Source organism: Hyperolius riggenbachi, chromosome 9 (genome assembly GCF_040937935.1).
Source record: "Hyperolius riggenbachi isolate aHypRig1 chromosome 9, aHypRig1.pri, whole genome shotgun sequence".
In the NCBI taxonomy this organism is placed as follows: domain Eukaryota; kingdom Metazoa; phylum Chordata; class Amphibia; order Anura; family Hyperoliidae; genus Hyperolius; species Hyperolius riggenbachi.
In genome coordinates, this window is record NC_090654.1 from 98,242,325 (window position 1) to 98,265,893 (window position 23,569).

At 48.3% G+C, this 23,569-nt stretch overlaps 1 protein-coding gene across 4 annotated transcripts in view; it reads left to right on the plus strand.

The window, feature by feature from the left end:
* The first annotated feature begins 7,158 nt into the window (after positions 1 to 7,158).
* HORMAD1 (HORMA domain containing 1) overlaps positions 7,159 to 23,569 on the plus strand; it is a 99,621-nt gene continuing 83,210 nt past the window's right edge. For 3 of the 4 annotated variants that reach the window (XM_068253247.1, XM_068253250.1, XM_068253251.1), the window contains exons 1-3: positions 7,757 to 8,022; positions 17,044 to 17,096; positions 21,716 to 21,860. In XM_068253247.1, the coding sequence (XP_068109348.1) occupies positions 17,064 to 17,096; positions 21,716 to 21,860 (178 nt within the window). In that variant the 5' untranslated portion in view covers positions 7,757 to 8,022; positions 17,044 to 17,063. Of the gene's footprint in view, positions 7,241 to 7,756; positions 8,023 to 17,043; positions 17,097 to 21,715; positions 21,861 to 23,569 lie in introns of those variants that run through there. The other variant, XM_068253248.1, reaches the window with a different exon arrangement.

Consider the following 23,569-nt stretch of genomic DNA (forward strand, 5'->3'; position numbering starts at 1 on the left):
TTCCTGCGATTCCGCATGCGATTTCGCATAGGGTAGTAGGTGGGCGATTTTAACCATGTCACTGCCTTTGTAAATTAACATTACCTCCTATGCGAAATCGCATGCGAAATCGCGGGGAAAAATGCATGCCAAAACCGCATGCGATTTCCCTATTAGATACATTGTATGCGATTCGCTTAGCGGTGTGCGGGGAGCGAATTCTGATGGCTCTGCCGTGCAGATTTTCCCCGCACACAAAAACGCTCCGCACAACGCACAAGTGGAAACAGGCCCATCCACTTGTATTGGCTGTGCGAATCCGCATGCGGACAACGCATGCGGATTCGCTATAGTGGAAATGAGCCCTTATACACAGGGCTGTCAGAAACCACTCCTTTCACTTGGGACAAAGTGCATAGTCTACTTCGCCACATCTCTTTGCGCTTCGCACACTATCCCATGGGGAAGGAGAAGTTTGTCCTCGGAAGATAAGTAAAAAACAACAAAAAAACAACAGGTAAGCAAAAAAGTTAAAGTTTGGTTCCAAATGTTAATGTTTGGTATAAAAATGTTCAATAAAGTTTATAAAAGTTACTGTTAAAGGGAACCTAAACTGAGAGGGATATAGATTTTAAGATCCTAAACTGAGAGGGATATGGATTTTAAGATCCTTTTAAACAATACCAGTTGCCTGGCCATCCTGCTGATCTCTTTAGCTGTAGTAGTGGCTGAATAACACACCTGAAACAAGCGTGCAGCTAATCCAGTCTGGCTTCAGTCAGAGCACCTGATCTGCATGCTTGTTTAGGGGCTGTAGCTGAAAGTATTAGAGACACGGATCAGCAGCAGAGTCAGGCAACTGGTATAATTTTAAAAGGAAAAATCCATATCCTTCTCAGTTTAGGTTCCCTTTAATGAATTTATTGTATTGCTGCATGACATCACTTCCGCATATACAGCGTAGTGCGCCCGGCGCCCGCTCTACCTGGTCGGGTCGCCCGCTGATCGAGGTCTGACGCTGCTGGCTGCGAGGTGAGGGGCCGCCTGCCACTCACTACCTAACTGGGGGTTCCTGTCACTCACTACCTAACGGGGGTCCCTGTCACTCACTACCTAACTTGGTGGTCCCTGTCACTCACTACCTAACCTGGTGGTCCCTGTCACTCACTACCTAACTGGGGGTCCCTGTCACTCACTACATAACCTGGTGGTCCCTGTCACTCACTACCTAACTGGGGGTCCCTGTCACTCACTATCTAACCTGGTGGTCCCTGTCACTCACTACCTAACCTGGTGGTCCCTGTCACTCACTACCTAACCTGGTGATCCCTGTCACTCACTACCTAACCTGGTGGTCCCTGTCACTCACTACCTAACTTGTTGGTCCCTGTCACTCACTATCTAACCTGGTGGTCCCTGTCACTCACTATCTATCCTGGTGGTCCCTGTCACTCACTACCTAACCTGGTGGTCCCTGTCACTATCTAACCTGGTGGTCGCTGCCACTCACTACCTAACCTGGTGGTCCCTGTCACTCACTACCTAACCTGGTGGTCCCTGTCACTCACTACCTAACTGGGGGTCCCTGTCACTCACTACCTAACCTGGTGGTCCCTGTCACTCACTATCTAACCTGGTGGTCCCTGTCACTCACTACCTAACTGGGGGTCCCTGTCACTCACTACCTAACTGGGGGTCCCTGTCACTCACTACCTAACCTGGTGGTCCGTCACTCACTACCTAACCTGGGGGTCTCTGTCACTCACTATCTAACCTGGTGGTCCCTGTCACTCACTACCTAACCTGGTGGTCCCTGTCACTCACTACCTAACTGGGGGTCCCTGTCACTCACTACCTAACCTGGGGGACGCCTGTCACTACCTAAACTGGGGGCTTCTGTCGCTATCTAAACTGGGGGACTCCTGGCGCTACCTTAACTAGGGGGCACCTGTCACTACCTAAACTATCAAGGCCAGCTAGCCCAGCATCACCATCAGCCAACCAGCCCAGAATCACTGTCAAAAAGGCCACAGCCAGGGCCGGATTTACCATAAGGCACACTAGGCACGTGCCTACAGGCGCCTTATGCGGGACAGGCGGCTCACTCCCCGCTTCAAACAACTCTCTCCTCCTCTCCCGCTTTTCTCCCTTCCCTGTAATAACTAGAAGCCGCCGCTCCGCTCAGCTTCTGCCGCCATCCTCCTCGGGTGTGCGCTGTTTAGAGATGCCAGGGCGGAAGGAGGAAAAGAAGACCAGGAAGTAGTTAGCTGTTCTGGCGGTGCGGGAGATTCATTAGCAGCTTCCAGCTGCTATTCTATTGCAGCAAGCAGAAGGCCGCCTAGACACCAGCCCAGGACAAAGCGCCCCCCTTGCCGACAGGCTTGCCCTCTGCAGTGATGGAAACTGGACTTGTCCTCCGTTACCTCCATGTTTGCAGGGAAGCACTCCTCGCAGCCCCAGCCAGAAGAGAAACATTAACACCGGCAGACAGCTTGATTCACGCTGGCCCGGCTGCACGTGCTGCTGGAGTGACCAGACGTGTTCGCAGAGATCTTCAATCAGTGCAAGGAGGGGGGCAGCCCCTAGCCCAGCCGCATTCCTAGCAGAGAGGTCACCAAACAGCTGGCTAAACTACTGCTTTCCCCCTGGATGTCGGATTACAACCCTCACAGCCACAACTTCAAGGTGATCCCTGCTCATTGTCCTACTTCACTGCTCTGTCCTTCATTCCCATCATCCTCATCCTTCACTGCTCTTTCCTCCTCATTTCCTTCATCCTCCTGATTCACCTCTCTTTCCTCATCATCATCATTATCCTTCACTGCTCTGTCCTCCTGCTACACTGTTCTGTCTTCCTCATCCTCTTGCTTCACTGCTCTGTCCTCCTCATCCTCCTTCTTCACTGTTCTTCCCTCTTCATTCTCCTGCTTCATTGCTCTGGCCTCCTCATCTTCCTGCTTCATTGCTCTCTCCTCTTCATCCGCCAGCTTCACTGCTCTGTCCTCTTCATCTTTCACTGATCTGTCCTCCTCATCCTTCACTTCTCTGTGCTCCTCATCCACCAGCATCACTGCTCTGTCCTCCTCATCTTTCACAGACCCGTCCTCCTCATCCTTCACTTCTTTGTCCTCCTCATCCACAAGCTTCCCTGCTCTGTCCTCCTCATCCTTCACTTCTCTGTCCTCCTTATCCTTCACTTCTCTGTCCTCCTTATCCTTCACTTCTCTGTCCTCCTTATCCTTCACTTCTCTGTCCTCCTTATCCTTCACTTCTCTGTCCCCCTCATCCGCCAGCTTCACTGCTCTGTCCTCCTCATCTTTCACTGATCTGTCCTCCTCATCTTTCACTGATCTGACCTCCTCATCTTTCACTGATCTGTCCTCCTCATCTTTCACTGATCTGTCCTCCTCATCTTTCACTGATCTGTCCTCCTCATCTTTCACTGATCTGTCCTCCTCATCTTTCACTGATCTGTCCGCCTCATCCTTCAGCTTCACTGTTCTGTGCTCCTCATCCACCAGCTTCTCTGCTCTGTTCTCCTCGTCCTCAACTCCACTGCTCTGTTCTCCTCGTCCTCAACTTCACTGCTCTGTTCTCCTCGTCCTCAACTTCACTGCTCTGTTCTCCTCGTCCTCAACTTCACTGCTCTGTTCTCCTCGTCCTCAACTTCACTGCTCTGTTCTCCTCGTCCTCAACTTCACTGCTCTGTTCTCCTCGTCCTCAACTTCACTGCTCTGTTCTCCTCGTCCTCAACTTCACTGCTCTGTTCTCCTCGTCCTCAACTTCACTGCTCCGTGCTCCTCCTACTTCACTGCTCTTTCCTCTATCCCTGCCTCACCTCGCTGATCTCAAGCGCTTACACCATAAGGGCCCATTTCCATTGGTGCCAAATTCGGCACAAATCTGCAGCGTTTCCCCGCAGGAGATAGGGGCGGTGAAACGCTGTCTATCTTCTTAATGTCATTGTCGTCCAGATTGCACAACTATGTGAATCTGGATAGCATGCTGCAGCATGCACCTGAAACCCTATTGCCATGGCACGGCTTAATGATTCAGGCTGCGTATTTGCAGCACAATGGGAGCTGAGCCGACTCGGATATGGCCGTGGCTCCTAGTGGGAACCAATCCTTTAAAAAATATTTTGAATTTGAATCCCTGCATCATGTCACTAGCTGACACTCTAATCATCTAAGATCCTAAACAGTAGATCTTACACTCTAATCATCCTTAGTGACATGACACAATGATCAGAGTGTAAAATTTTAAACATTGTTAGTGACATGATGCAAGGATTAGAGTTCAGAATATTTTTACTTGGGGGTGTGGCCTGTGTTCAGGGGCGGAGCTTAGGGTGCCAGAACGCCTGTGCCTACAGGCTCCTGAGTTGTAAATCCGGCCCTGGCCACAGCATTACCACCTGTCAGGCCAGCATTTACTTCAACAGCCCAGCATTACCGCCAGCCAGGTCACAGCATCACCACCAGCCAACCCAGCCACAGCATCACTGCCAGGCTTTTCAGCCCACACATCATTCCCAATGCAGCCAAAAACAGTGTTGCCAGGCACAGCAGCCAGTAGAGGAGAATTCAGAAGCCAGATGAGAGGTCTCTACCATATTAAGGGGGCATCTTGCCTATTTATGTGAAATGCTCTCTATTTATGTGCCTCATGACTGCTGAATTTGTCTTGTTAGGAGCCTCATGATTTGTTGGGGGCCTCAAGATTGCTGAATTTGTCTTGTTGGGGGCCTCATGATTTGTTGGGGGCCTCATGATTGCTGAATTTGTCTTGTTGGGGGCCTTACGATTGCTGAATTTGTCATGTCGGGGCCCCCACGATTGCTGAATTTGTCATGTTGGGGGCCTCATGATTGCTGAATTTGTCTTGTTGGGGGTCTCATGATTGCTGAACTTGTCTTGATAGGGGCCTCACGTTTGCTGAATTTGTCTTGATGGGGGGCCTCGAATGCTGAATTTGTCTTGTTGGGGGTCACATGATTGTTAACTGCGAGACTATGGGAAAAGCTGAATCCTTATCATATGAGACAATAGCATTAAACCTACTTTTTTAGCTTTTTTAAACAGAAAATAAAACTGGGAGGTTCTAAAAAATTGAATACATTTTTCAGGAGTAGGATGGATGAAATTGTTTATCTTCAAAGTTTATTTTCAACTTGGATTTTCCATAATGTTCATGTATGAGTTAAAACGTTTGTACAGTATTTAATGTAGTTTAAATTGCTGTTGCCACTTTGCGATAGAGTGACTTTTGGGTTGCAGTTTGGGCACTCCGCCTCCAAAAGGTTCGCCACCACTGTCCTAATATAATGTCCCACCATTGCTAGGTTCATGTAAATTTGTCTCCACCCGTTACCACACCCACATTCTGGTCCATGGCCCACCCATTTTTCGGTGCGGCATGCCAAGCGCGCTGCACAACATGACCCTCATATTTTTCGGCGCGCTAGCTGCAGTGTGCTGAATTCTGCTGCCTACAGTATGTACAGTATACGCTGTTCTCTAGTGCCGGCACTGTGTGCTGATCTACCTCCAGTGTATACAGTATAAAGCCTCATCTACACGGGTAATCGAGCCGCGCGTGCGCCACATTCGATTCCCCGCTCATCCCCGCCAGCGCCGCTTATCTTCCGCTCGATTCCCTGCCATTGTCCCCTTGCGGGGAGCGAGCAGGGAATCGGCAGAAGCAAGATCCGTCCTGTCGGATCTTATCAATCGAGCCGCATCAGCGGCTCGATTGATAAGGAACATCGCGACCGCATCTACGCGTGTAGATGTGGCTTAAGGTGTTACTCTGTGCCTTTACTGATTGTAAACCAGCTGTATTGTATGCTGATCCCTGCTACTTTCAGTATGTACAGGATTAGCTGTAAAGCCTGGTGCACACATACAATTTTGATTAGCCAATTTTAGCTCTGTTCATCAAATTCATTGTCTGTTGGCCCACTTACTGCGTGGGGGTGGTAAAATTGGTCAGTGATTGACCAATCAAAATTGTATGTGCGTATACACCTTTGATCTATGCCTATACTGATTGTAAATTATCTAAATAAAGGACAGGGGGCTCCATCCAATATTTCGATGGGCAGGCCCGTTATCTGTAGCTTACACCGCTGCTAAGTTCATGTACATTTGGCCCCACCCATTGCCACGCCCACTCACTTCATGGCCACACCCATTTTGCCGCGCCGCGCCTGTACCGCCCACCTAGTGCCCACAGGTGCCCCCGATCTCCAAGGACCCTAGAAACGCCCCTGTCTACAGCTGTGATGGTTAGTGGCTATCTTTGATACTGTACTGCATCTCTGCCCATAATGGTAACTCTGAATCATTTCATTCTCTTTCTAATTGTGCAAAGTTCAACTTTAAAATTAAAATAAAAACTTAAAGAGAACCTGAATTGAAAATAAAAAGTCAAAATAACCATACACAGGTCATACTTACCTCCTGTGTAGTCTACTGCTCAATCTCTTTCGCCTCTTCTGCATCCCATTTGTCCACTGTGATCATTGGAATTCACAATCCTCCATTTAAAAATGGCCATTACCCCATAACGGCTTCCTGGTCAGCACACTGTTAAACTGTAATATCACCCACTTGAGCCATAGGGAAACATGGACATTACCTTGCACATTCAGTTGTAACTGACAGCTGCTGATATATAACTGACAGCAACTAGTATATTTCAGTTCTGACAAAATATTGTCAGAACTAGAAGGGATCACTGTAATAAGAAAATGGTGAGCATCTGAGAGGAACTGACGGTGAGGTAAGTATGTATTATTCATTTGCAAGTACATCATGTGTTTATTTTAAATAATTTTCCTAATTTCAGGTTCCCTTTAAGAGAGCAATTCTCACTGCTACAGATTTATAGTAGCCGTTTAAGTTCATATGTATTTTATTTTAGGGAAAGTCATTTTAGCCCGCATCTTCCAAGAAAAACAAAAGTTTGCTTTCCTAAAACAGAAAGAATTTGCGATAATTCAGGTTGGAGTGAGCTCGAGATGTCTCCCAGGCACCACTGCTGAATATATGCAAATTAACCATCTTCCAAGAAACAAATGTCATTTTCCACCATTATTAGTTCATGAGAGGCTGCAGATGTTTAAAGTGGCCATCAGGTGGCGCTACAGAGCGGCACACACAAGCATACGGAGCAGAGGAGGCTGCACGAGTGCACGATGATTCTGGCTGGAGAGACTACACAGTACACACAGCACGGCTGGATCTCATTCTAATAAGTTACTACAGGAACGCTTTATTAATGTAGTGTTATCATTTCACAAGAGTACCACTAGCAGACACAGAGTGGGATCAGGTGCTTGGGGCCTTGTGAATGTCTAGGGGCCCACCTGCCACCTTCTTTGACCTCCTTCAGCTTACCACAAGGTGCCCCCAAATCTATTACCTTGCCTAGGCCCCATTACATCTTAATCCATCTCTGAGCAGACACCACTATTCTGTGTAGCGCCAGTCACCCTCCTTTAAATGACCACAGCAGAGGGGTATCTAAGCATAGACGCTATGTCACCAATCAGATTCAGTAGTGTAGGAAATAGCCCATGGAGCACTTCTCCCCTGGCTCACCAGTGTCTGTCTCTGCATGCAACTGTACTACTGACTAGTACTGAGTGAGCCAGGCACACAGCGACAGTGGAGCCGTAAGAGCCGGCTCTTTAATGGGAGCCGATTCAGAAGAGCCGATTCTCCGAGAAGAGCCGGAATTCCCATCACTACTGGGCGTGCACACGGCACATGAGATGATGCCGCAGAGGCAGCCATCACTGTCATTTGACACTGCAGACAGAAGCATCCATGCATTCTCTCTCTAGTTCCTTATTTATCTGATGATTGTGGCCCCTCCCCATCACTAGTTCTGTCACCAGTACAGTCTCCTCCAACTCCTGAGCCATGCAGAACTCTTTCTCTGACAAGTCCCGCCCCCACTTCCCTCACAGACAGTGACCAGGCAACGGCAGGACAGAGCATACCAGGCAGTACTGTGTGAAACTGAGGCCAGTCAGTAAGTGTCACGAGCCATTAATGTTTATATAGAAATCTCATTTCTAAAGTAGGTCATGCAAGCACAGGCCACAGGCCAATTCTGTGACCTTCTGATTTGCCAGATCAATCAATCTCTATCTGATAGGAATTCAGTCAGATGATGTTATATGGCTTCCCCACACAACACGCTTAGTCAATAGATTTCAGTAGAAATCTGCAGAAATACCTGAAGGGATTAAATAAAAGTTAGATACTTACCTAATTCGGTGATATCATATGGATAGTCCACAGGTTTCCCAGGGCTTCCTACGCCCCTGTGTTACTCCACTGCGTTTCTCTGAAAATATATGAGCATTGTCGACCAGGGCAGTTGCAAAGTACGCCCGTCTGCACAACTTTTTCTTCCGTACACAAGCAGTTTTGTGCTACTGTGCAGTCGACTCGCACGCCCTACTGGTGCCTGTATAGTGGAGCAGCGCTCGTACAGAGAGAAAAGCGCCGCCAAAAAGAGGAGGAGGGGCTTAGCAGGCAATGGAGGGGCCGTCGGGGAATCCAGAGGCTTCAGTTTTAAATATCTGACTTTTTTTTCAACCCTTCAGGTTTTCCTTTTACCAGTTAAAGTACAACTGTAGTGAGACATATAAGGAGGCTGCCAGATTTATTTCCTTTTAAGCAATACAAGTTGCCTGGCAGCCCTGCTGATCCATTTAGCTGCAGTAGTGTCCTAATCACACCAGAAACAAGCATGCAGCTAATCTTGTCAGATTTGACAAATGTCAGAAACCTCTTATCTGCTTAAGCTTAAAGTATTAGAGGCAAAAGGATCAGAAGGATAGCCAGGTAACTGGTATTGCTTAAAAGGAAATAAACATGGCAGCCTCCATATACCTTTCACTACAGTTGTCCTTTAATGCAAAATGTACAATTATAAACGCCCTATTAGTGCACTAATAACCTTTCCTTATGCCTCCATGGCAGCACATTGGGTAGTGGGCCCGCCCCCCTACCCCATAGGACCAGTGATTATTTAAATAGAGAATAGAGGAGGTGCTCGCTGTCTTTTTTGCTTGTCCTCACCTCAAGGATCAGTGCTGCAGCCATTACAGAAAATTTTTTGGATTTTTGCACCTACCTGACTGTTTTCCTGCAGTCCCCACACATTGCCTCCCTGTGTGATGATTCACCTGTTTATCCTATAAATTGGGATTATGGTGAATGCCCCGTTCTGCTGGCCTTGGGGGCACGCTGTGGGTGAGTGGAGCTGGTGTTTTGGCTACTAAGGTGCTTTCCGTGTTGGGCGCAGCACCACTCACCATAGCCCTTTGGACTCTAATTGAGTTGTTCTGGCGGTGTCCGACTCCTTTCAGTCTCGCTGTGCACGGATTCCGTGCGTTCCAACCTTCTGTGTCTGGTGGAGCGCAGGTGGGCGTGGCATGGACGAAGGTTGCGTCCTATTCGCCGGGGTCCGTGACGTCACCGTCCGCATTCTGTTTGGACGGGGGCGTGCCTTGCTCCTCCTGCCTACTCTCAGCCATCCTCCAGGAAGTGTTTTTAAGCCTGGAGGCGGCGGCGGCGCGGGGCTGCCGTTTTGTCGTCCCCTTCTCTGCGTGGAGGATCACGGACAGTTATGGAGACCGGACAGGCAGCTGTGGGAGCCGAGGTTTCGATCGTAGCGGAGGAGTAAGTGCCTTATTTCTGCTAGGGGGGCCGGCTGCGCATGTATCCTTCCTCATAGATGCACACACTCTCCTGGGGGATCGTGTGCAGGAAGGGGGGTATTTCTTTCTGCAGCTATGCCTCCCATTTCATTACTATCTAATGCTATTCTCCTCTTTCAGCTACCTATCTTCAGCCTCATCTTCCTCTGCGGACACAGATACGCCACTCACAGACCAGCGACTAAAAAATAGGTAGGTGCACAACAGGTAGGTTACCTTGGAAACGGGAGTGCAGTTTCTCATAGTCATTATGACTGTGTTTTTCAGCCCAGGAAGACGGCGTGAGTCAAATCCAAAGCCTAGGAAAGCAACGGGAAGATCTTCATCCCCACACTATCAGCAGTATTACTACAGGGATTATCGTTCAAGAAGTCGCTCTCCTCCTAGGAGAGATTATCAGTATGGACACCAGGACAGTTATTATGCCTATCGATCAAGAAGAAGTTCCCCGCCAAGGGATTATGACAGGGACTATGCAAGACATAAGAAGTGCTGGGCCTGTGGAGAGGAGGTCATGCCGGGAAAACTGGTCTGTAGGGACTGTTTCACACAGAAGGCTGGAGAAGCAGACCAATCAACTATGGATGTATCAGAATTAATAAAGAAAGCGGTTCAGGAATCAATGGAGTCATACATCTCCAACATGCCTACTTCTCACACTCAGGCTAGCGCTTCAACTTCAGATCCAGTGGTAGAGACCTTAGCAGCAGGAGGTTTTGATTTCACACTTGTGCCGCCCTTTGTCAAGGCGGTAAGAGAGGCGATTGAATGGGAGTCGGATGACGAAGTGGAGCAGGGTAGTACTAAGAAAAAGGAAAAGAAGAGATACTATCCTCATCTCAAGAAGGAGAGGGATACCTTCCCATACCTTGTGGAGATCGAGGAGATGATTAAGGATGAGTGGCAACGCATAGAGAAGAAGCCCCCCTTATCCAACCGCCTGTCGAAACTTTACCCATTACCAGAGAGTGAGTGCAGAGTGCTGGAGAACACCCCTGTAGTAGATGCGTCCATTATGAGACTTGCCAAGCATATGACGCTCCCTTTAGAGGATTGCATCTCATTCAAGGATGTCCTCCTAAGGAAGGCTGATCAGGATTTGAAGAAGATCTACACATCTGCAGGAGGAGCTTGCAAACCGGCTATAACATTAGCAGCAGTGGGGAAGGCTGTGAGAGCATGGATCGATAACCTAGAAGCGGCCATTTGAGCAGACGCCGACAAGGATACATTAGTGGCAGCCTTAGAGGATCTAAAGATATCATCGGACTTTATCGGAGAGGCGTCTTTTGACGTGGTGAGGGGAGCAGCTAGAGCCATGCTCTATTCAGTCACGGCTAAGAGGGCTCTCTGGCTCAGATCGTGGTCCGCAGACTTGAATTCAAGACAGGCGTGGTGCAGGATCCCCTACGATGGGTCATCCTTATTTGGGGAAAGGATGGATGCAGCTATATCAAGGGTAACGGGAGGAAAATCCGGCCTTTTGCCGCAGGATAGAAGATCAACTAAGCAAAGCTTTCCACCTGCACAACAGCAGAGTAGGTACAGGAATGCAAGAGCTTACCGCCCGGGAAAAAACTTTAAGAGAGACTGGAAGGGGACTCAGCCTACTCTACCTAGGCCCACCAAACAGAAGACTATAGACACCCCATCCAGCCTTAAGAAGTCTTTTTGACGGTGTCCTAGTCCGGGATGTGCCTGTAGGTGCCAGACTGAGGTCTTTCAGCCACATTTGGGAGAAGAAGATAGACTCGCAGTGGGTAAATCGGACAATCCTAACAGGACACTCCTGGACGTTCAGCCGCACTCCAGAATACCGGTTTATTACAACAAAAATTCCAGTGGTGCAAGAAAAAAGGAACATCTTATTCTCGTATGTCGAGGAGTTAATCCAGAAACGGGCAATATCTCTGGTACCCCGTTCTCTGAGAAACGAGGGGTTCTACTCCCCCCTTTTCTTGGTGATGAAAAAATCAGGGAAACTTCGCCCAGTATTAGACTTAAGAAAGTTGAATCAACATATCAATCTAGAGAGTTTCAAAATGGAGTCATTGCAATCGATAACTCATTCAATACTCAGGGGCGACTGGATGCTATCGGCGGACCTACAGGACGCCTATCTACACATCCCCATACAGGAAGACTTTCAAAAGTTTCTGAAGTTCGCAATAGGAGAACAACATTTTCAGTTCACGTGCCTCCCCTTCGGCATCTCAACAGCGCCGAGAACATTTACAAAGGTGCTTGTGGCGGTAATTGCTATCCTCAGAGTCCAAGGATTAAGAGTCTATCACTATCTGGACGACATCCTACTATTGGGATCAGACCTGGGGTTAATATTGCAACACAGACAGATCCTCTTAGACACTCTGGAGGAATTTGGTTGGCTCATCAACCAGGAGAAGAGCCAGTTGACACCAACGCAGGACCTGGTATTCCTGGGAGCACGTTTTCAGACACACCTCAATGCCATATCAATCCCACCGGAAAAGATACCAATCATCCAACAGAGGGTCGACAGCGTAAGAAGTGCTACCTCGGCCTCGGCCAGAAGCTGTCTCAGAGTATTGGGCACGTTGTCAGCGACCATACTTATTCTGCCTTGGGCTCACTGGCACATACGAGACTTTCAGATCGGCTTTCTCGATCAGTGGGACAGAGTCAACATGAACCAACAGATAATATTGACAGAAATAATGAGAGACAGTCTTTCCTGGTGGCTACTGGATCACAACATACGTCGTCAGACGCAGTTAACTCCAGATCCTCCGGTAGTCATAACGACGGACGCCAGCAAAGCGGGATGGGGTGCCACTTGCAAAGATCTCGTAGCGCAAGGCTCTTGGACTCAGGAAGTCTCGAACCAGTCATCGAACTATCTAGAACTCAGAGCAGTGCTATTTGCGTTACACCACTTCCGGGAGCACATTACGAACAAGAATTGCCTCCTACGGATCGACAACAGGACCGCAGTGGCATATGTGCAGAGGCAGGGAGGAACACGGAGCCGTGCACTACTCAAGGTGGCAGAACAGATCTTCCAGTTGGCAGAGGAGAGTCTGATCTCACTCAGAGCGATTTACATTCCAGGGACATTGAATGTAGAGGCAGATTACTTAAGCCGCAACCACTTGGACAACAACGAGTGGTCCTTGAATCAGGAGACCTTCACGGCTATATGCGCCCGTTGGTACTATCCGGAGGTGGACATGATGGCCTCAAGTAACAATACCAAATGCAGGAGGTTCATAGCAAGATACCCTTTCAGGCAGGCGGAAGCAGTGGACATTCTCACAAGTCCTTGGAACTTCTCAAGAGGCTACGTATTCCCTCCAATCCCGATAATATACAATCTATTGAACAGATTACAGCAGGAAGCAGTGACTGTCATAGCAATAGTACCAGAATGGCCAAGGAGACCATGGTTTCCGTTACTTTTGAAACTAGCAGTGGAAGAACCATGGACTCTACCCCTGAGGAGGGACCTGCTATCACAGGGTCCTATCTTACACCCGAACCCCAGTCGACTGCGTTTAGCGGCATGGCTCTTGAAAGGGGGAAACTTGAACAACTAGGTTGCTCTGAGGGTGTCATAGGGACATTACTCAAGGCCAGAAAACCCTCCACTAACAAGACCTACTATAAAATCTGGGAGAAGTTCACATCCTTCGCTGCTATATCAGGCTTCGATCCACATCACCCCGGACCTCAAGATATCTTAGCTTTCCTACAAACAGGGGTTGAGAAGAACCTTAGCTATAACGCCATTAAGGTACAAATTTCTGCTATTTCTGCTCTGTCAGACTATAGATGGGCACTACACCCTCTTGTTAAGCAGTTCATGTTGGCAGTAATAAAGATCAAACCGCCAAAGAAGCCTACATATGCAAAGTGGGACCTCCCTTTGGTCTTAAATTATCTGTCAGCAAGCCCTTTCGAACCAATACAGTCTTGCTCATTATGGAACCTGACGCTTAAAACTATTTTCTTAGTTGCAATAACTTCAGGCAGAAGAGTCTCGGAGCTGGGCGCCCTAGGATGTAGGGAGCCTTACCTAACCTTTTTTCAGGATAGGGTACAGCTGAGGCCTGTAGACTCCTTTCTTCCAAAAGTTGTGACTCCTTACCACATTAATCAGGAGTGGTCACTACCGGCCTTCAAAGACGATGATAGCGCCGGGTTACACTCTCTGGACATTTCCAGAACACTGAGAATGTACCTAGAGACCACTGACTCCTTTAGAAAGTCGGATCACCTTTTCATTGTCCCTGCGGGGTACAAAAAAGGCCAAAACGCCTCCGCAAGAACGATTGCCTCGTGGTTGGTAAAAACAATCCAGGGGGCATATAGAGCGGTGGGTGAGCAACCCCCAGAGACTATAGGGGCACACTCAACCAGAGCTATCTCCTCCTCGTGGGCAGCTTACTCCAACGTTTCAGCTGCAAAAATCTGCCAGGCCGCAAACTGGTCCACGATAAACACTTTCATAAGACATTACAAGGTTGATGTTTCTGTACATACTCCTGTTGAATTTGGGAGAGCTGTTATCTCCAAATCTGTATTGCAGTAATGAAATAAATTTTCTGTGTGTTGCAGCATCTTATAGTCTCCCTCCCTTATTTATGATAGTTAGATCCCAATGTGCTGCCATGGAGGCATAAGGAAAGCGGAAAATTATATACTCACCTATCGGTAATTTTCCTTTCCTGATGCATCCATGGCAGCACATGGATCCCACCCGACTATTCGGTGAGGATCATAGTTACAAAGACAGCGAGCACCTCCTCTATTCTCTATTTAAATAATCACTGGTCCTATGGGGTAGGGGGGCGGGCCCACTACCCAATGTGCTGCCATGGATGCATCAGGAAAGGAAAATTACCGATAGGTGAGTATATAATTTTCCGCTATTTTGCCTAAATGTACATGCTGCGGGATTGCATGTGCGCACGCCCTTTTAACCTCTCAATGGATTGCATTAAGTAGTTAAAGAGATCTGAACGATTTCACAAAATATATAAAACAAACCTCCCCATAAGGGAGGTTTATAAATAGAGTGGGCTATGGGGGAGTTACATACCTTTGAGGGGTTGCTCCCTGGCCTCTCCCCCCATCTGTATGTGCTCCAGCTGCAGCAGTTTGAAGTGCCCGCAGAGATGTCGCACGCTCCCAGCTGCCGCCATGCACTCCGGGAGATGTAGCCCTTCGATGTGAGTTCATCTCCCGGCTGGGATTTGCCAAACCTGTCAATTCTCTATCTAACTGGAAATTGATCGAGTGGTAATCAATTCCCTCCCTGTCCAGCACTCTCAGTCTTGATAGATTTCGGCAGAATTCTATCGAACATGAATCAAAATGTAAGCGTTGTACTGCTTGAGGGCTCTTTTTACACTACATGTGATTCTGATTCTTGATGAGATTAGAAAAAGCCCTGCATGCTGCGTTTTTCTGCGTTTTTCTTCTTGTGTTGCTCACATCCGGTAAAAATCGGAAATTGCGATTCACCCCCCCCTACATATAAATCTCTTCTTTCAATTGATCCAGCGCCATTTAAGATACCACATAAAGCTGGTCGATTATGATTGATGTGATATGGCAAAACAATCAATTTCTATCTGATTGGAATTCAACTCGATAGTGGTTGATCACATTCCTACACATCTCTCTCGAATAGATTTGAGCAGAAACCCTATATCCCTCATGTGACCTCGAAATTTCAATGCCACCTGGCAAAGGGAGAAGAGTGTCACATACCTAGTTCCCTCCTCTCAAGTACATGGGCAGACAGGCACAGGATAATAGTAAACCTAGTACATTTGAAATGTTCATATAGAAGTTATGTTATACAGATAGCTTCTACTTGCCAAAAAAGCAAGTGCAATGCATGCCATGAACATTTATAGATAACTATAATAAAATCTATGTCACTACTAATACAGAGCCAGTAAGCCTGTCATAAACACTATAATATGAATTTATAATGTTAATCAAGAAAATTGATCGTAAAATGTATAAAAATAAACCGGTCATAAAAAACAATAGACGTATCATTCATAAGTTATAAAACAGGGAAAGTACACAATCAAGCATCATAGATTTATAATAGATGAACCAATGCAGATAAGTACATTGAACGAAACGAAAATATTGTTTACATTAATCTTTACCCACCAGAGGCGTAGCTAGGGTTTTCAGCACCTGGGGACAAAGACAGTTTTTGCGTCCACACCTGGACAAAATGTGCGTGGCCACACATCAGAATGTGGACGTGGTCATGGGCGAAGTCAAATGTACAAATGCAGTTTACACAACTGTGCCCCCTTCCCCTGTTCCCCCCTATAGATTGCCAGATGTGCCCCCCTTTAGACAGCCAGATGTGCCCCCCTTTAGACAGCCAGGTGTGCCCCCCATAGATAGCCAGATGTGCCCCCCCCCCTTAGATAGCTATATCTGCCCCCATTCCCCCATTTAGATAGTGAGGTGTGCCCCCCCATAAATGGCCAGATGGGCCCCCCTTTAGATAGCCAGATGTGCCCCACTTTTCTGCTGCTGTTAAAGAAAACCTGTAATGAAGAAAACCTCCCCTAGGGGGTATTCACCTGGGATGGGGGAAGCCTCCGGATCCTAATGAGGCTTCCCCCGTCCTCCTCGGTCCCACAGCGGCGGGGAAAACCCTCCCGGAACAGCGGCGATGTAAATATTTACCTTCCCGTCTCCAGCGCAGGCGCAGTATCGGCTCTCCACAAGGAGATAGGCGAAAATAGTCGATCTCCGTCAGGCCGCTCTATTGCGCAGGCGCAAGTCTCCTGCGCCTGCGCAGTAGAGTGGACCGGATGGAGATCGGCTATTTTTGCCTATCTCCGTGCAGAGAGCCGCAACAGCGCCCCCGCTGGAGCCAGGAGAGGTAAATAAATTAGCGCTTACCAGCGCTTGTCAGGCTTGTCGAGGGAGGATTCCGGGACTCTTCGGGGGAGCCAGCGCTGGACTGCCTGCATCTACAGGAGTGGGGGAAGCCTCATTGGGACCCTGAGGCTTCCCCCTCCCGAGTTGAGTACCCCCCAAGGGAACTTTTTTTTGTTACAGGTTCTCTTTAATGCTTCTGCACTCTTCTGCAGAGGGAGTGAAAGAAGCAGGGACACTTCGGGCAGCTAGAGAGCCACCTCTCATGCATGTGGAGGTGCAGCAGCCGTGCTGAGCCCTCTTACAGTGCTGTGCCCGGGGACATGTGTTCCCCCTTGCCCACCCATAGCTACTCCTCTGTTACCCACTTATTCACTTTGGCATATACGCTGATTGAGGCTTTATTTTGCATTTCATTTCAGGTTAAGAGGACAAGTGGACAATGGCAACTGCTCAGATGCACCGGAATGCTGTGGTATGTGTAGACTTGTATTGATACCAAGCTAAAGAGGAGGTTTCTGGCGAAGATCAGTGAGATGCTAATTTTTCCCATTTGCGTGCACGCTTCATGCAAACAGCTTGTTCTTAGGCCAATCAAAATCCGCAGCAAATGCATTTGATTGGTCCAAATCTGAACTGCATACAATTTGCATAACATTTCATCCGTTTTATACAGGAAGTCACCCGTTAAGTTAGGTTGCAGTGTGATGTATTTTACAGTGTGGCTTGCCTAAAGTGTACTTGTGTATAAATCCTGTGAAGTAAGACAAACTTGTGAAAACATACAGGTTACCATCTTATGCTCTATGTCTTCAGTTATTTTTGTTTTATGCATGGTGAGACTCAGGTCTGAGTTGTAAATGTGTCATTCGCTTTCTACCTCACTAGGTTGCTCTCATTGTCCAACTGTCTCCACATTCAGTCATGTGGTATTGGTGAGAGGATTAGTGGGCACTTGTCTTAAAGCACACCTGAATTGCCCTCAAAAACTGATTTTTACTTACCTGGTCCTTCCGTACTGTGTCAGGTCCCTCAGTATCCTCTGCATCACCTCTGTTGTGTTGCTGCCAACTCCTAAATATCTGCAACTGGCGCTCCAGCCTTGCCTACTGGGCATGTGCAGGTCCTAATGTGCCCATGCCCATGATCACACTCCTGTAGCTGGGAGCTTTCTATGCAAGAGTGGTTCTCAAAATTATGAATCATGCATGTGCAGAATGCTTACAACGATGGGAGCACGATTGTTGGTGCGCTTAGATGGCACTGCACATGCACAGTAGGAGCAACAGGAGCTTCAGTGGCAGATATTTCTGAGCTGGGAGCTGTGCAACGGAAGGGGACCCATAGAATACTGAGGGACCTGACACTCTACAGGGCCTATCTAACCACCTATCTCGGATGTCCATTTATAGAGATTTGGCCAATACCCCCCCCCCCCCCACACACACACACACACACACTTTTTTTGAATCAGTACACCAGAAGTCACACCTCCTGCCTACCACTTAGCTTTGTTGAATAGACATGAAATGTAATCAATGTTTTTCACAATTTCCATGGTAGATTGAACGGCCACTGTGTCCATAATCTCTGTTTCTAGACAATAGAAGAATGTAAAACAATTTATTTTTGATGCCCTTTGGAAACAGATGGGTTATTGGGTATTTTGTGTGCAGTTTCAAATATATGGTAACATTTAATCTATATTTTTGAATGAAAATTGTTGCCCTGAAGTACAGTTTTGAAAGTACAATGTGACACTCATCTGTCCTGGATGTCTGAAAAAAGTGGCGTACCTAGGGCATTTGACACCCGGTGCTGGGTATTATAAGACACCCCCCTCCCTCCCCCCAAAAAGTACAGGGGCAAAAAACGGGCAGGGCTATAACATGCGCCCCGTGGCAAAAAATGGGCGTGGCCATGACCGGATGAGGGCGGCGCTAACTTTAATTTACCGTGAACCTGGGGTGAGAGTTATATGGAGGCTGCCATATTTATTTCCTTTTAAACAATACTAGTTGCCTACCAGCCCTGCTGATCTATTTGGCTGCAGTAGTGAACTGAATCACACCAGAAACAAGCATGCTTGTTCAGGGTCTATGGTTGAAAGAATTAGAGGCAGAGGACCAGCACGGCAGCCAGGCAACTGGTATTGCTTAAAAGGAGATAAATATGGCAGCCTCAATATTATTCTCACCTCGAGTTCCCTTTAAAAGTGCAACGCAAAGACAGTGGACCCAAGTTTTGGTGACCCTTTCCCCAGAAAATTCACATACTTGTGCAGGTTTTATCAAGAAAATACACGTAATATGTGCAGATTTGCCCAGAGAATACGTTCAATCATGTCGGCAGATTTGCCCTGAAAATACATGCAATCATGTCGGCAGATTTGCCCAGAAAATACATGCAATCATGTCGGCAGATTTGCCCAGAAAATACATGCAATCATGTCGGCAGATTTGCCCAAAAAATACATGCAATCATGTCGGCAGATTTGCCCAAAAAATACATGCAATCATGTCGGCAGATTTGCCCTGAAAATACATGCAATCATGTCGGCAGATTTGCCCTGAAAATACATGCAATCATGTCGGCAGATTTGCCCAGAAAATACATGCAATCATGTCGGCAGATTTGCCCAGAAAATACATGCAATCATGTCGGCAGATTTGCCCAAAAAATACATGCAATCATGTCGGCAGATTTGCCCAAAAAATACATGCAATCATGTCGGCAGATTTGCCCAGAAAATACATGCAATCATGTCGGCAGATTTGCCTAGAAAATACATGCAATCGTGTGGCAGACCTGTCCAGAAAACACTTCAATCGTGTAGCAGACCTGACCAGAACATAAATGATACACCTGGCTGCTAATATAAATGTAAAAAAAACAAAACATTTACTCACCTGCAGCAGAGCTCCTGTTCTGGCCTCCGTCCGGTGCGCAGCTCCCACGATCCTCTGCAGCCAGCAACTGAAGCTCCCAAAGTCTCCAGAGCAGGGCGTCGGACATTTTACTATAGCCCTGCTCTGCCGCTGCGGTGAACTGACACGGCATCTATTAGATGCCGAAAGTCAGTTCACCCTGGGGGGTGCTTGGAGAGTTTTAGGGGGTGCTTCAGCACCCAAAGCACCCCCCCCCAGTGCCGCCACTGCACCCAGTATAGGTAGCTAGTTGCCCCCAGTGAAGGTAGTTAGTTGCCCCAATATAGCTAGTATAGTTGCCCCAGGATAGGCAGCATAGCTGCTGCCCCCAATGTAGGTAGTGTTGCTGCCCCCAGTGTAGCTAGTATAGTGGCCCCCATACAGCTGCCCTCCAGTATAGTGGCCCCCATAGTTGCACCAGTATAGCGGCCCACAGTTTAGATAGTATAGTGGCCCCCAGTGTAGCTAGTATAGTGGCCTAAAGGTAGCTAGTAAAGTTGCCCCCAGTGTAGCTAGTATAGTGGCCTCCATTGTAGCTGGTATGGTGCCCCCCCAGTATAGGTAATATAGTGGCCCCCATAGTTGCCCCCAGTATAGCTGCCCCCAGTATAGGTAGTATAGTGGCCGCCAGTAAAGGTAGTATAGTGGCCCCCAGTATAGGTAGTATAGTGGCCCCCAGTATAGCTAGTGTAGTGGCTCCCAGTTTAGGTAGTATATTGGCCCCCAGTTTAGGTAGTATAGTGGCCCCCCGTATAGCTGCCCCAGTATAGGTAGTATAGTGACCCCCAGTATAGGTAGCATAGTGGCCCCCAGTATAGGTAGTATAGTGGCCTCCAGTATAGGTAGTATAGTGGCCCCCAGTATAGCTAGTATAGTGGCCCCCAGTTTAGGTAGTATATTGGCCCCCAGTTTAGGTAGTATAGTGGCCCCCAGTATAGCTAGTATAGTGGCCCCCAGTTTAGGTAGTATATTGGCCCCCAGTTTAGGTAGTATAGTGAGTGGCCCCCAGTATAGCTAGTATAGTGGCCCCCAGTTTAGGTAGTATATTGTGGCCGCCCCACCCCAAGTGTAGATAGAAGGAGGGGTGACAGCAGGGATTGTGGTGGGGAGGGGAGGACATATCCCCCTCCCTCACCTGGGTCCCCTCCTTCTGCCTCTCTCCCCCCCCCCCCAAAATGCGGGCAGCGGGCCAGGTGCAATGGTCAGCGAGCAGGCGGGCGCGGAGAATACTTACGTCACTTCCGCGTATCAGCCTGGAACGCTGCGTCGCCGTCACGTGCCTCTTCTGCGCCTCCAATGATTGGAAGCGCAGAAGAGGCACGTGACGGCGACGCAGCGTTCCAGGCTGATACGCGGAAGTAAGGTAAGTATTCTCCGCGCTCGCCTGCTCGCTGACCACTGCCCCCGGCCCGCTGCCCGCATTTTGAGGGGGGAGAAGAGAGGCAGAGGGAGGGGGGGATATGTCCCCCCTCCCCGCCGCTATCCCTGCTGTCACCCCTCCTCCTAGCGCTGCTCTTCCCCTCCTGCCTGGCTCCTGCATGATTTATGGGGGGTCGTGGCGACACCCCCCTGGCTGTCTGTCACCCGGTGCGCCACGCCCCCCTGCGCCCTGTGGTAGGAACGCCACTGTCTGGAAATTAGAGATAGCCGTGTCTAGGAGAACTTATAGGGTTTTGTTCGATCTGCCGATTTAGGGCAAGTTCACACTGGGCACTTTTTCAGCACTTTGCTGATTGCCAGCGATCAGCAAGGCGCTGCTCCTAATTATCCCTACGGATACATTCACACTGCAGCGTTTGCGATCAATCGCAAACGCACAGTATGCAGCGTTTTGGGGGCGATCGCGCTGTGATTCTCATTCTTTTGAACGGGAATCACAAACGCAAATCGCAAGATTTTACCAGCCGAATCACGAACGCGAACGCCAGGAAGCGCCGAGTGTGAACCAGCCCTTAGCATGTTTTAGCATATGACCATGACTACCAAATCAGAGACTTGCATATCTATCACCTGACCAAACTGATCACATGCTTCTCCATGAGTTTTCCTAGAAATGACTATCACTACGGAAAATGTTTACACTGGTATACTTTAGTGTAGGTTGTGAGTAGGTGTCTGCTGTATACAGTAGGTGGCAATATAATTATTTCTCTACAATTGTTTACAGAGCACAGTGACTCTGCCCAACCGTGTAGCCACAGAACAGCAGTCATTGGTTCTCATGAAGAGGCTTCTGGCTGTTTCTGTATCCTGCATCACTTATCTGAGAGGCTTGTTTCCAGAATATGCATATGGAACAAGATATCTTGAAGGTAAAAAATATATATATGAATGGAAAAACTCATTTACTGAACATGCTTATAACCTGTGTGGGAGTGTCAAAAAGTCAGGGTCACAGGGGCAAACCGAGGATTTTCAAAGGGGGATTCCTGAAAGGTCTCCCTATGCCAAGTACAATACAGTATAATAATATGGTAGGATATCATGCCAGGTACACACAATGCAATTTCCTGTCCGACTGACAGGATCTGACTATTATTTTCTAAATGTCCGATCTGCTCCTGATTGACAATGGGATCAATCAGGAGTAGTTTGGATACAGATAAAAATGAGGACAGCCGACATTGCTAATGAAGAGGAAAGTGAAGCATTCGGACAGGCTGTGTTCATACCTGGCTCTGTTAAAGAGAACCTGTATCAAAAAAAAGTTCCCCTGGGGACTACTCACCTCGGGAGGGGGAAGCCTCAGGGTCCCAATGAGGCTTCCCCCTCCCCTGTAGCTGCAGGCAGTCCAGCGCTGGCTCCCCCGAAGTGTCCCGGAATCCTCCCTCAACAAGCCTGACAAGCGCTGATATATTTACCTTTCCTGGCTCCAGTGGGGGCGCTGTTCCGGCTTTCCGCAAGAAGATAGGCGAAAATAGCCGATCTCCGTCGGGTCCACTCTACTGCGCAGGTGACTTGCGCCTGCGCAGTAGAGCGGCCCGACAGCGATCGGCTATTTTCACCTATCTCAGAGGCCGACAGCCGATACTGCGCCTGCGCTGGAGCCGGGAAGGTAAATATTTACATCCCTGCTGTTCAGGGAGCCGTGGGACCAAGGAGGACGGGGGAAGCCTCAATAGGATCCGGAGGCTTCCCCCATCCCAGGTGAGTACACCCCAGGGGAGGTTTTTCTCAATACAGGTTTTCTTTAAGTTCCCCAGAGCTGCTCCATGCTCTGTACAAATGCTGCTGCTCCATGCTCTGTACAAATGCTGCTGCTCCATCCAAAGTCAACTGTAGCAGGGAAAGCAAGGGGGCGATGCTGTGAGCTGCAAGATACCTGCAGATATTCTGGTGTCTCAACCAGGGCTGTGGAGTCGGAGTTGGAGTTGGAGTTGAGGAGTCGGGGCAATTTTAGGCACCCGGAGTCGGAGTTGGAGTCGGAGTCGTGGTTTTGTAAACTGAGGAATCGGGAGTCGGAGTCGGATGATTTTTGTACAAAATCCGCAGCCCTGTTAAGTATTAGACTAAAGAGTCGAGGAGTCGGAGTTGGAGCCATTTTGGGTACCAGGAGTCGGAGTTGGAGTCGGAGTCGTGGTTTCATAAACCAAGGAGTCGGAGTTGGAGTCGGAAGACTTTTGTACCGACTCCACAGCCCTGGTCTCAACCTGTGCCTGTCCCCAGACACTGCATCAGACCTGGTCTGAGGAGGGATTCTGGGCAGCTGTAATTCCCCCCTGCATTTGCATATGGGATCATTACCTAGAGCACACTAAAGAGGACCTTCAAGTCATCTTCCCAGGTCTGCATTTATCAATAAAAACACAAATTCAGGTTACACAAATCTGCAGATACATGATAAGCCATGTATGCATATTGCCAAGGCTTTTGTGTTACCAGTGGTGCTTCCTCTAGTGTCCAAAGTGGGACATATCCTGATATAAGTAAACATTATACCTGATTACTCTGGAGGCTGTACCTCCTCACTTCCTTGTAGTACAGGGAAAAATACAGACCTGCCGGAGATGGCTGACTGCAT